This window comes from Erythrolamprus reginae, chromosome 6 (assembly GCF_031021105.1).
Source record: "Erythrolamprus reginae isolate rEryReg1 chromosome 6, rEryReg1.hap1, whole genome shotgun sequence".
Classification (NCBI taxonomy): Eukaryota; Metazoa; Chordata; class Lepidosauria; order Squamata; family Dipsadidae; genus Erythrolamprus; species Erythrolamprus reginae.
The window spans coordinates 44,102,973-44,117,739 of NC_091955.1; the positions used below are offsets into that span (position 1 = coordinate 44,102,973).

At 38.4% G+C, this 14,767-nt stretch overlaps 1 protein-coding gene across 4 annotated transcripts in view; it reads right to left on the reverse strand.

The window, feature by feature from the left end:
* Positions 1 to 14,767, reverse strand: part of GRIP1 (glutamate receptor interacting protein 1) — a 585,000-nt gene that overhangs the window by 28,323 nt on the left and 541,910 nt on the right. For 2 of the 4 annotated variants that reach the window (XM_070755655.1, XM_070755656.1), the window contains 4 exons: positions 14,498 to 14,643; positions 12,100 to 12,277; positions 5,312 to 5,451; positions 2,350 to 2,535 (listed from right to left, as the gene is read on the reverse strand). In XM_070755655.1, the coding sequence (XP_070611756.1) occupies positions 2,350 to 2,535; positions 5,312 to 5,451; positions 12,100 to 12,277; positions 14,498 to 14,643 (650 nt within the window). The remainder of the gene's footprint in view (positions 1 to 2,349; positions 2,536 to 5,311; positions 5,452 to 12,099; positions 12,278 to 14,497; positions 14,644 to 14,767) is intronic. The other 2 variants (XM_070755657.1, XM_070755659.1) reach the window with 1 other exon arrangement.

Below are 14,767 nucleotides of genomic sequence, written 5' to 3' on the forward strand. Positions count from 1 at the left end.
CCATCTTATATTTTTTTGAACCCTGAAATAAGCACTGGGCCTTTTTGCCACGCACTCAAAAGCCCGATTGGGCTTATTATCAGGGGATGTCTTATTTTGTAGGAAACAGGGTAGTTTATGGTACTTAGTCTGATTGTTCTAGTAGAACATTCATTCCCTAAGTAATTTCTTTTTTCTGTTGTTTCCAAGTTCTTTGTTACCATATTGCTCCTGCTATTCCTATTCACTCCTAGAAGTGTTTTGCCTGCATGGTATTTAGCATGAGGGTTATATCACATCATTCATAGATTTTTCTATTATTTTGCTGACACCAAGTTCAAATCTTTTTAAATATGAGCTTTTAATTATTTCTGATCAAATTGGTATTTTTTCTGTATATATATATATATATACAGGTAGCCCTTGCTTACCTATCACTTGTTCAAAGTTCAAAGTTGCAAACATATGATACCTATTCCCAGTCCTCAAAGTTCTGGTTATCACACCATCCACATAGTCATGTGATTGTGATTCTAGCACTTTACAACCAACTCACAATTAACAATGGTTACAGTACCCTATGGTCACACCATCTCCGTTTGCTACCTTTTCTGTTGGATTTCCACAAGCAAAGTCAATGGGGAAACTGGTTGCAAGTTACTATAAGTCTCCTGGCCCCATTGTAGTCATGGGAAATCTTCCTTCCCTGGCATCCCTGTGTTTGTGCAGCATCGCACCCTCTTTCCTTCAGCCTTCCTGACTTTCTCTCACCTCCCCACAACATTTCCCCACCCCACCCCACTCCTCACAGCACCCTCTGCTTTTTACCTAGGATTCTTGCTGTTTCCTGCTTAATAATCTGCATACCTTGGAGCTACAAAAGCAATGGCGACCACATGAATTATCATTGCTAAGTGATGAAGTCACATGATGCTTCATTTTATAGCTGCATTGCTTAGCAATGGTAATCCCAGTCCCAGCTGTCATACTCCTACCTGAATTATAAACTATATTTCATATTGTTTATATGTATAATTGGAACTATAATCTCAGTGTTTTTAGATAGGCACAGATGTATTAATTTCCAAACTTCATATTTAAAAATTAAATATATATATCACTATCTTTCATCGGTGATAATGTTATTAAATTAAGTTTATTTAAACATAGCACTTAGATTTATATACTGCTTCACAGTGCTTTACCGTCCTCTCTAAGTGGTTTACAGAGTCGGCATATTGCCCCCAACAATCTGGGTCCTCATTTTACCCACCTCGGAAGGATGGAAGGTTGAGTCAACTTTAAACTGTTGAGAATAGAACTGCTGAACTGTTGGCATCCAGCAGCCAGCAGAATTAGCCTGCAATACTTTGCTCTAACCACTGTCCCACCAGGGCTCTGTATTTGTAAATTATATTTATAAACATGTTTTTTTTTAGCAGTATAATTTCTACCCAAATTTTTAAAAAGGAAATTTATTAACGTATTTATACAAAATTGGGGATTTGGCCTAAAAAAATTAGACATTCAGCTTTATAAGGAACAGCTCATTTTGTTGCTGCTTTAACAAATAATGAAAATAAATGTGTGAAGATTAAAAGCAACAATTTCCCCTCCAAAACCAACCTTTTGACATTTGTTTTCTTAATACACTTTAAAGTCATTATATAAAACAGCGGTTTGATTTTCCATCTGAAAGATTACAATATTTGTACATTTTCAAACCAAGACTTTTAAATTCTACATTTCTTTGTTTTAAAATTATGTTCAAGGTTTAAATAACAATGGTTAAAATAATAATTAAATCCTAAATACTAAGTATTTTTTTCTTTAAAAAGAATTTTGCTGCTATTGAAAACTGTTCTTAGAAATCCTCTTGACATCTTAATGTCAAAGGGATGAAGGAGAAATAAAAGGGCAACAAAGGAATGATTTTTTAATGCTCCCCTTTGGCGGTTTACAATAAATCTTTACTTGTCAGGTTAAAAAAGAACAATGAATGGGCCTCAGATGTTCACATCAATGAATACCCTCAATGTGTTCTGGATTTTATATTAATCTAAGCTTGAAGGATAAATCTGTTTAGCTATAGGTGAGCTATGAGCTAGTCACTGAAACATTTGTAAAACCAGCAGAAGGCTCTTAGTATGTTGATATATGTTTAAAACCCCTCACAGTGACATGAAATCAAGGTTAGCTAAATTCAAGAATTAGCACATCAAAACTGCTGTTTTAATGAAATTTCCACAAGACAGTTAAAAGATAAGTTTGCTTTTCAAACATACTGTAACAAGAGGTTTAATAGGTTTACTAGCCTTACTCCTTGATGTTCCCATACCAAATACATCAAAATAAACACGTAATCCCTACCTTGACTTCCATAACTGTTGTCCATTCCAGAGCCATCCCATGATTCTACAGCACTGTCCACACTTGGGACAGTCATGGAATAGATTTCAGATAGCTTGCCTGGTTTTTGTGTGGTGGCTATATCATCTTCAGCATCACTTAATTCATTTGTATGATCAGAGGCAGAAAATTTATTGGGACTTGATGCTGATAGAAAGGAACATGTGTTATATATTCATTATAAATTTAAATATACGTTCATCTTAAGTGCATTGTAAACCATTTTTTCCAATGGAAAGCTTAGACAAACAGACTCTCTCCTATATTAATCTATGAAACAATGGAAATGCCCTCTCTCCTTATGACTCACAGCTGGCTTGATGAGAGTCAAGGATTTAACAGAGTTGTGTAACACATTCAAATAAGACATTTGATTCAGATTAAGATTCAGATTAACAGAGTTGGGAGGGACCTTCCAGGTCATCCAGTCCAACTCGCAAGCAGAAAGACCCTACATCTGCCTCTATCTAGGATCGAACTCACAACCTCCTGATTGTGAGGCAAGAGCGCCATCCCTAGGCTACAGCATAACACTAATTGGGAGTACGAGCAAAACAACTCTTTTAGAACCATTAAAGCAGCTGGATCTTTAGCAAGGCTTGTGCAGTGGCTTCAGAGTTTCTGTCAACAGTCTCCACATATATATGTATGGCCAGCCACTTTGCTTTGATGAAAACAGCCATGGGGAATTGGCTAGAAGCAGCTTTTAAAGTAGCTATGCAAGTTTTCTAAAGCCCATAGCTGCTTCAGTGTTTCAAGTACATTTTAGCCTCGGTCCACAGCAAGAAACATTTTTCAAATGCTTTGAGTAGTCTTTTTATCTTTGTATTTGTACAAAGAGGAGATATTATTATTATTATTATTTATTAGATTTGTATGCCACCCCTCTCCGCAGACTAGTATACTTAGTATACTACTAAAACAACCTGTTTCTATATTGGTTGATACTGCAGCTTAATCTGAAATAGCCAATTCTATTAGAAAAGCAAGCATTTTTTTAAAGGGAAGGGGATACATTGCTAAGGACAGAGCTATATCATTTCATTTTTAGAAATGTTACTGAAATATTTACAAGGCCTAATCCTTCTCACATACTAAGTTTTGAAAATCTATATATATGTGTGTGTGTGTGCGTGCGTGCGTGCGCATAGCAGCTACCGAGAAACACACACTGTTATACAGTATGTTGGAATAACGTTTTGCAGATAGCCCACCCAGATAGCCAAAGCAGCTAGCCAGCCTGCCTTAGACCAGGACATCAGGAATTGTTATCTTGAAGATAATTGAAGACAAGTACAGTACTACAGAGTTTCTTAAGAAAACGTTTACTTCTTTCTTAGCAACCTACACTGTTTACACTGTATCTATTTCTCTTTAGAAGTTACTATACAAAATATCCACAATTCTCTATCTACTATTCTCAGTTACAATATTCAGCTACAAGTCTTCAGCCACCACAAGCCACACTAATTCACAAGCCATTCTAAACCATACTAAGCCACAATACCTTCAAGCCAAGCCATACCTATGTAAAGGTACATTATGTATATATACTTTTTACATTGTTAAAGTCATTATTATGATTACAGTTTTTCTCTTTGCAATTTGGAATATTACATCAGGTAGGCCCCGATGCTGACATTATACTACTTCTTTAACAACAAATGTTGTTAGAGCTCGCAATAAATCATAACTAATATCTAAGTATCAAAAGCAACAATTCACAGAGTCAAAAATTAGTATAACAATCTAGGCATCTAGATGTATAATGAATACATCTAGATGCCTAGCACTGCTAGATAACAGATGATTGGATATTAAGTTTATAAAATAATAATATTATAAAATTTATTTTATTATTTATTTATTATTTAGATTTGTATGCCGCCCCTCTCCGCAGACTCGCAGACTCCGCAGACATATAAAAAGTGAGTGGGAACAATAAATAAACTACAAATCTTCCTTGAGTCCCAAGTATTTCTAAGCTATTACTAGTTTAACTATATTTGCATGGTACAAGTAAAATAATATAGAATGATGGGTGAAATCAGTGCAAATGTGTTCAAATAACTCTTGGGACCATTTTGAAAGTTAGTAAATACAAGTATATTTGATAAATATTGAGGACTTGGGTAGCAACAAGCAAGTTCATTATTTTAGATCAATTTATTTATCAGAAACATTTTTCCATATTCTTTACTGACTCATATGCTGTTATTAATTATTATAGCTGCTAAATAAACAGCTGAAATATTTTATGTATTCTAGCCCTAATGGGGTGAATCTTCATGCTTTCCTTTATTATTCATTGTTTTATAATTTAGTAAATACTGGAAAAGGCATATTTTGATTATTGGTAACTTTATTGTGAATTTTAGGACCAGTAGACAGATTGAGATTCTGGGCAATTAGACACTCCCAACTGTTGTGCAGTTTCTGGGGGACAGGGCCTTCTGCAGTTTCCCAAAAGGACCCCACTTTTTTAAAAAACAAGGCTTAAAAGAATAACTAATTCCTGTACTTCTTTCTTCTTTCTAGGTTGAACATGCACTGTGCCCTTAACTTTATTCCATCATTGTACCTTTTTATTTTCTCCCATGTAATTCAGGAACCATTTTATTGAAAACTAACCAGGTATCCAAATGAGCAGGGCTACTGCTTTCTAATGTTGAGTATTACACACAAATTATAAACAATAAATGGGATTAATTTTTGGGACACTCAGTCTCTTTGTTTTTGCTGTCTTTTGCAATAAATGCTCCTTTTAAAATCACTACATTTCTATTTCTATAAACCATGGATTTATTTCTACAGTTCTAAATATCTAATAGATACTACAGGCAAATGTCACTTTCATAAATATATACACAACACATCCCTGATATGGTAGAAAAGGCATCCGTGGAATACCTGACACACTTACCATCTGTCTGTTTTTTTATTTTCAAGGTCACTGTCTCTCCTGCCATCTGTAACAAATGAATGGCTTCACTCAAAGGTTTCCCTTTCAGACTGTTACTATTTATTGCTAAGATTCGGTCTCCGATATGAATTGCACCTGTCCTGAAACATGAGTTAAATAAAACATGAAAAACAATCTGAGCAAAGCATCTAACACATAATTTAAGAAAAACATAATTTTCCCCGTTTTTATTTTAAGGCGTAATTTATGTATGAATAGTAACCTCCAGGTCTCTCCCTTGTGGGGTGCCTCAGGGGTCGGTCCTCTCCCCCCTGCTATTTAATATCTACATGAAACCGCTGGGTGAGATCATCCAAGGGCATGGGGTGAGGTATCATCAGTACGCCGATGATACCCAGCTGTACATCTCCACCCCATGTCCAGTCAACGAAGCAGTGGAAGTGATGTGCCGGTGTCTGAAGGCTGTTGGGGTCTGGATGGGTGTCAACAGACTCAAACTCAACCCTGATAAGACGGAGTGGCTGTGGGTTTTGCCTCCCAAGGACAATTCCATCTGTCCATCCATTACCCTGGGGGGGGGGAATTACTAACCCCCTCAGAGAGGGTCTGCAACTTGGGCGTTCTCCTCGATCCACAGCTCACATTAGAGAAACATCTTTCAGCTGTGGCGAGGGGGGCGTTTGCCCAGGTTCGCCTGGTGCACCAGTTGTGGCCCTATCTGGATCAGGAGTCACTGCTGTAATGCTCTCTACATGGGGCTATCTTTGAAAAATGTTCGGAAACTTCAGATCGTGCAGAATGCAGCTGCGAGAGCAATCATGGGCTTCCTTAAATATGCCCATGTTACACCAACACTCCGCAGTCTGCATTGGTTGCCGACCAGTTTCCTTCATGGCACTGGACCAGATTATCTCTGGGACCGCCTTCTGCTGCACGAATCCCAGCGACCAGTTAGGTCCCACAGAGTGGGCCTTCTCCGGGTCCCGTCAACTAAACAATGTCGTTTGGTGGGACCCAGGGGAAGAGCCTTCTCTGTGGCGGCCCCGGCCCTCTGGAACCAACTCCCCCCAGAGATTAGAATAGCCCCCACCCTTCTTGCCTTTCGTAAGCTTCTTAAAACCCACCTCTGTCGTCAGGCATGGGGGAACTAAGATATTCTTTCCCCCTAGGCTTCTACAATTTATGTATGGTATGTTTGTATGTATGATTGGTTTTAAAATAAGGGTTTTTAGCTGTTTTAGTATTGGATTGTCGCATGTTGTTTTTACCACTGTTGCTAGTCTACAGAGAGGGGCGGCATACAAATCCAAATAATAATAATAATAATAATAATAATAATAATAATAATAATAATAATAATAATAATAATAATAATAATTTGTTATTTTAGACTTCAATATTAGATTTATTATGGTATATTGTTTTATCACTGCTGTGAGCTGCCCCGAGCCTACGGAGAGGGGCGGCATACATACATACAAACAAACAAACAAACAAACAAACATTTTTACTTTTAAAGACCTTGTCTTATGACTGTAAGCTGATAGCCAACATAGAACCAGCTATCTTTGCACCAGCAAAGAGCTGTTTCTTTCAAAATAATATGTAAACTAAAATTGCACATTTATTGAGCTTACTGTTTTATACTGCCAAAGTCTTAAGAAAATAACTTGGTAGATTTTTTTGCAGTCAAAGGCAAATAGAAATAGTAACATTAATAGTTACTTTACTTTGTATTTTCAGCTAAACAAAAAATATTAACAAGCGCCAGTACATAATATTAAAGGATGCAACTTTTTCACTTCAAGATATATGTTAGCATGGAAGGAATATTTATAACTCATGTCGCTGATGTGGACAGAGAGAGAAAGTAGGAACAATCAGGGAAGTAATATCCCTGATATTATCATGAACCTTATGCATTATTTATTCCTATGAGTGATTTAATATGGAGTGCCCTCTGCAGTGTGAAATTGTTATCCTTTCCATTTTGCAGGTGCAGGAGTAGATAGTGTATATGAACAAATGTAACATAGAAGTGGCTTCCTTATAGAGTCACTGTGTGATCATTGAAAATATCCAAAAAGAGAGGAAGAACATTGTTATTAATCCTCAAAACAAAGCAGCAAGAGTGAATGCAAAAACCACTGGAACATTGGTTTGTTAAATGTGCTTAGAACATGTTTAACAGAATTCTCATTGAATGCATATGAGAGATGACAGTGGGAAAAATCTCGGAACTGCAATGTGGTTTTAGGTGGGCAGAGGATGTGGAGAACAGATTTTTACTTTTTGGTAGAAAAATATAAATGTGAGAAATTTAATGTATACAGTGGTACCTCTACTTATGAACTTAATTTGTTCTGTGACCAGGCTCTTACGTAGAAAGGTTTGTAAGAAGAAACAATTTTTCCCATAGGAATCAATGTAAAAGCAAATAATGTGTGCGATTGGGGAAACCACAGGGAGGGTGGAGGCCCTGTTTCCTCCCAGGAGATTCCTAGAGAGGCCCCACAGAGGCTTCTCCTCGCCTTTTCCGGCCCTGAGAATTCTCATTGAATGCATATGAGGCAAAATGAAGAGGGGGAAAAAAAATGAAGAGGCAAAAAAATCTTGAACACCCAGTTCTTATCTAGAAAAGTTCGTAAGTAGAGGCATTCTTAGGTAGAGGTACCACTGTATTTGTTGATTTTGAGACAGGATATAATAACGTGAATTAAGATTGACATATGGAATGTTTGCTTGAGTAACAGAAGGTTATTGAACCCAGTAAGAGCAGTTTATGAGGCAAGTAAAGAATTTATAGAATAGAATGCTTAGTAATAGTTCACTACTGAGAACAGAATAAGACAAGAGTATCTTACATCATCTTGGCTGTTCAATGTATTTAGCATATAAAATGTATGTATAAGAAATGTTTGTAGGGGATAGGATCATGAATGATTGCCTACTTGTGTATTTTTATATATATTATGTAATATATTGGCTGATAATTAAAATGATTTGCAGAGAATATTGGATATATTGTATAATGCAAGAAGGATTATAAATCTGAAAATTAATGTATTGAATCTCTGATATACAGCAGAAATGAAGAATTGCATTGTACTTAAAATTATAAAAAGATATACAGCAAGTTGATCAATTTTTGTTAAATATTTGTTAAAGATAGGGAAATGGCTATATAAAAGTTATCTTTGGCCTATTCTGTTATTTGTAAGTAAATTACAGGATAGAAAAATAAATATAAATGGAATGCAGTTGGAATGGAGTACTTAAATAGGGTAAAACAGCGGTGGGCTACGAGCCAGAACGCTAAATTGTGCTCACCACCCTGGCTCGTAAGTTCTTGCGGAACTAGTGCAATTTTGCTGCTGCACCTGTGGAGGTAGCAAAATTGCGCCCGTGTTTCAGTGAGGTTTTACCTGCGGCTCTGTGTGTGATTTTGCTACCTCCACAGGTGCAGTAGCAAAATTGCACTGATCCCACAAGAATTTATGAGCCACCGCAGCTAGCGCAATTTAGCGTTCCAACTCGTAGCCCACCGCTGTGGTAAAAAAAGAAAGAATAGGATTAAGAATGATTGGATGATATAGAAAAAATGAATGAGGGCCAAATGACAAAAATATATAAAAAAGAAATAAATTGGCCAAGAGAATTGAAAGGCCAGGTGATCTAACGCCTGGCCGACATTTGCAGAAGGCGAGAAGGAGTTCAGCACTGCCTATCAGTTGGGTGCTCTCATGTAGCTGAGTGAGAACACCCAGAATCCTCCTACAGGTCGCACAGGCTGTCCGGGGGTGAGGGCGAGGCCATCACCCTATTTTGAGGCCTGCTCACCACTCATGCCTTCCTTCTCTGCTGAGCTCGCCACCCTGCAGACACCCACCCTCCGCTCAATCCAGGGTGTTTAAATGGTTTCCCAATTAGAAGCAGAGTAGGAATATTGGCAATCTTAGCATTTTATTCCAGATTGTTTTTTCGCCTAGTCCATCCTGGAAGAGCGAGATGGAGTTGTGGTTATGGGGTGCATCTGCTTGTAAATAGGTTTTGATTCAACAATTCAATGCTTATATTTGGTCACTGTATGGCAGAAATTGGGTGGCAAGGGTATCAATAGCAAATGTGTGTTCTCCCTTGGGCATCTTTTGGAAGATGATGGGCTCCCCTGTTGCACAACTCATGCTGCCTACCTGGCTAGAGTGGTGAAAGGGGGGTGCCCTTGGGGCTCACTCGCGTCATTTCCGGTTCCGGGTCATGGGGGTGAGCCCTCCCACACACTTTGGCATGGCTTACATGGCTGGGTGCAGGTGAAGCATGCTTCACCCTGACCAGGCATGGAGTTACGCCCATTAGTTGCCCAAGTATGTTGTGTTCAGGAAATTCTGCCCCATTTAGCGACTCCTGCAGGTCTCTCTGTAAATATTTAATAAAATGACCTCTTTATTATCCAGCTCAGTGTCTGAGTGTTCTTCTCATGTCCGATGCAAAGGAGGAAAACCAAGAAAGTCATTATATATGGAGTTTAAAAATGGAGAAATGAAAAAAGGAAAGAACAAAAGATGTAATATATGGATGTAGTAGAAGTAAGGGTGGTTTGCCAGGACAGAAAGGCACAAATCTCAGGAGTGGGTTCCAACTAATCTCACTGCTGGTTCACTTCCTCCTGCACCACATGGCTGCCCCTTGTGGGTGCATCAGTGCTTTTCACATGTGCGCATGTGCAGTACAAACCCCCCCGGAAAAAAAGGCAAAAACAAAATGGCGATGCATGCACAGTGCCAGAAGGGAAAAAAATAAAAAACATTTTTAAAAAATCAGATGCCCATGGCAATTGTGACCTCACTATCGTGACATCCCCAGTGGGTTGCTACCAGTTTGAGTGAACCAATATGAACTGGGAGAAACCCATTTCTGATGTATCGATGTATTTGCCTACCCTCTTTCTCAGGGGAGGGGGGGGAGAGGAAGAGAGAGAATAGGACTAGTGTGATTTAGTTTCCTTTAGTTTTCTGGTTAGCTCAGCAAGATACTTTTTTCTTCAGCGAGTTTATACGAGTCTGATATGGTTTTTGAGTGATAGAGAGTGACTGGCTCAAAGTCATACAACTGGCTTTTTGCCCAAGGACAGATTAGAATCTGTTTTCCTGCTGTTAGTTAAACTCTTTTTCTACTGATGGATCTTTAATGATTTATGGTAACAGTAGGTCATGTTTCACAAATTAGCATCATTGTTGTCATCACCATTTTCATCTCATAATATATATATCTAAAGAAAAAGGTTAAAGATAATTACAGTGATACCTTGTCTTACGAACCCCTCTTCATATGAACTTTTCATGATATGAACCCAGTGTTTAAGATTTTTTTGCCTCTTCTTCTGAACTATTTTCACCTTATGAAACAGCAGCCACTTGTGGCAGCTGTGGAATTTCCCAGGGAATCCACACTTCTGAACTTCCCTTGCCAGCCAAAGCGCCCCGTTATTGCATTGCTGGGATTTCCCTGAGGCTCCTCTCCCTGGTATTCCCTTCATTTTTGCCAGCGCTGCTTTGAATCCCAGCGACAAACTACCCCCCTGCCAAACTGCATGGGGAAAATGAGCAGGGTGGGGTGGACAAAAACGGGAGGGAAAAACTCATGGAGCTCAAGAGAGGAGAAAGGTGTGGGCGAAATGAGCAGAGTGGGGTGGGCAAGAACAGGAGGGAAAGACCCATGGAACTCAAGAGAGGAGAAAGGTGTGGGGGAGATGAGCAGAGTGGGGGGGACAAAAACAGGAGGGAAAGACTCATGGAGCTCAAGGGAGGAGAAAGGTGTGGGGGAGATGAGCAGAATGGGGGGGAAAAAACAGGAGGTAGGGACTCATGGAGCTCAAGAGAAGCTCTTTCGCCTTGCTTCATTGGGACTGCCATCTCTTGCCACCTCTCGCTGTCCCTCCCCCCACTCCGTTCGCCTCAGCTTCATCTGCCCACCGCTTTAAAAAAAAAAAAAAAGCCTTAATATTTTGGAGGGAAAGACTCATGGAGCTCAAGAGAGGAGAAAGGTGTGGGGGAGATGAGCAGAGTGGGGGGGGACAAAAACGGGAGGTAGGGACTCATGGAGCTCAAGAGAAGCTCTTTCGCCTTGCTTCATTGGGACTGCCATCTCTTGCCACCTCTCGCTGTCCCTCCCCCCACTCCGTTCGCCTCAGCTTCATCTGCCCACCGCTTTTTTTAAAAAAAAAAAGCCTTAATATTTTGGAGGGAAAGACTCATGGAGCTCAAGAGAGGAGAAAGGTGTGGGGGAGATGAGCAGAGTGGGGGGGACAAAAACAGGAGGGAAAGACTCATGGAGCTCAAGGGAGGAGAAAGGTGTGGGGGAGATGAGCAGAATGGGGGGGACAAAAACAGGAGGTAGGGACTCATGGAGCTCAAGAGAAGTTCTTTTGTCTTGCTTCATTGGGACTGCCATCTCTTGCCACCTCTCGCTGTCCCTCCCCCCACTCCGTTCGCCTCAGCTTCGTCCACCCACCACTTTTTTTTTTTTTAAAGCCTTAATATTTTAGATTTTCCTAATGGGCTTGCACGCATTATTGGCTTTTCCATTGATTCCTATGGGAAACATTGTTTCATCTTATGAACTTTTCACCTTACGAACCTTGTCCCGGAACCAATTAAGTTCATAAGACAAGGTATTACTGTATTTCATTTGTGATATGTGTAAAAATATCTATATATTTCTAAGAATTATTACATAGGTTGAACAACCTCTTACACTTGAATATTACAAATACTTTTATGTCAATTTACCTTTCAGCTAATCCACCCTTAGTAAGACTCGAAATGATAATAGGATCAAAAGGCTCTTCAGTACCAGAAATAGTGATCCCAAGAGGTCCTCCATATCTCTTGAGCTCAACAGTATAAATAATTGCTCCTGAGCTCTCTTGTTCATCTGCAATACATGCCAAGAGGATGCAATTGGTCTCTTATAAAAGAAGGAATGAAAAAAATAATACATTCAGAAGAATGATCAGTGTACACATCCTCAAACTGTTAAGCTTCAGATACATATTTAAGCTACTGCTGCCTTCTATGTTGATGACTACAGGTGAAGTCACTGGCAAAGTCATTTGAAGTCATCAGCAAATCTTCCATTTTCATGAAAACAAAGCTAGGATTTTAAACCTAATATATCTGTAAAAATATATACAATTTCTTTCTAAATGTGATGATTCATAATCAGGTGATAATCACATCTAGTGAAAGGTAGGTGAATGGACAATGCAGTATCTCAATAAAAGGTAAATAGGTCCCCTTAAGAAGTTAAAGACCTTTAAAGCCCCACATGGCTCAGGGCCAGGTTATCTTCGAGACTGCCTTCTACCTCATAATTCCCAGTGACTGGTAAGATCCCATAGAGTGGGCCTCCTCCAGGTCCCGTCAGCTAAACAGTGTTGGCTGGTGGGCCCGCCGGGAAGGGCCTTCTCTGTGGCTTCCCTGGCTCTCTGGAACAAACTACCCCGAGATCCAAACTGCCCCCACTCTATTGACCTTCTGGAAAGCGTTGAAGACCTGGATTTTCCGGCAGGCTTGGGGCTGTTGATCTCGCAATTTTACAAGGCCCAGCATTTATTTATTTAATTCGACTTCTATGCTACCCAATCCCGAAGGACTCAGGGAAGTTACAACAACAATATAAATACAAAATGATAAAAAATAAGTCAAATTTAAAATCTAAAAAATTATATAACCCTAATTAACCCTGCCGTGATGGTGCAGTGGTTAGAATACAGTACTGCAAACTACTTCTGCTGCCTGCCGGCTGCCTGCAATTTTGCAGTTCGAATCTTATCAGGCTCAAAGTTGACTCAACCTTCCATCCTTCTGAGGTGGGTAAAATGAGGACCCAGATTGTTGGGAGTAATATACTGATGCTGTAAAACCACTTAGAGAGAGCTGTAAAGCACTGTGAAGCTGTGTATAAGCTTGCGATTTTCCATATCTAGCACTCTTTTAGTTCAATTCAATATAAAGCTGAGCGAAATATGTCAGCCATTGCTACCTGAACACCAGTTTTAATTTCAGCACCAGAACTGGAGTTAGTTCAGTATCTTTTCTTGTTATTTTGAAAATTAGGATATTGTTATTTCACTGTTTTGAGTGCCTTCATGTATGTATCAGGTGAATGGGTGTTTGCAAAAAAAGTTCTTGACTTATGACTTTGAATTATGAAATTATGAGTATAAGTCATTGTGACTGTTAAGTAGGTCACTACATGACTGGAGATTGAAGTGATTGTTAAACGAATGGTGTTAAGTGAACACTGAGTTTATTAAATTAATTCATTTTACCCAAAAGGGTATTTTTTTCCTGGGAACCAGAAGTAAATGCCAGAAATTGGCAAAAAATTGAACATTGCATTATTGTGGGATGTTGCAAATAGCCATAAAAGTGAACCAGTTGCCAAGTGCTCAAAATGCAAACACATGACCATGGTGTGTGTATGCATGCGTGTGTCTGTCTTAAGATCAAAATCGGATTGCAAATACTGTAGCTGTCAGGATCTGTCTTGTTGAGGACTGTTTGTATGCATATATTATTTGATTGTTTTAAAAAGTTTACATTATGAAGAAATATAAATATTCAATATTGTTGAAAATATCTCATCAATTTAATTATTAATTAAAAATATTTAAAACTAATACGACATACATATTAGATTATTGTTAATCCAATTATTCCATATTTCACGATCTTCTATCCATCTATTTATTCCAATATATTCAAATGTGAAGCTAGCACGATTCTTTACATTTTAATGAGGGAATTAAATAATTATGTGTGCATGTTTATACATGTGTATATATGGGGAGGATCTGAATAAAGGTGGTATCTTCTAAAACCGTCGGTTTTTCTTTTTCAAATCTGAAATTCTTGAGACAACTTTTTTGGTATGTCATTTGGTATTGAAAAGACATTGTGATACATATACATAATCAAAGCAAAATTACTTTCCTCATACGTCAGAAATTAATGAGGAGGTTTTATTCTTCCAATCTCTGACAAGACAGGAACATAAAAGCCATTAGAATGTACTAAATAATCATTCATATTATGAATACTTTCTTCATTTAATATCTTACTTATATTACATCCCAAAGGCATTTTTATATACACAAAATATTTCATAGCTCACTGTGAATACCAGAGTTATCTTCATCCTTGCGAATTTTTAGTTTTACAAGTTCCTCACAATGCTGCAGGATTTGAACAGCATCTTCCATGGAACAGTTGTCCAGTCGAATATTGTCTATGGCAAGCAATTTATCACCTAGTTCCAACGTCCCAGTTCTATTAATAAGTAGAATACATTATGTGATTAATATTTTGAACAAACTGATTTGAATATTCATGCAAATAATGGTAGGTTTTTTAAATTTAAGAATGAAAATGGTTTTGTTTTACATATATGGTG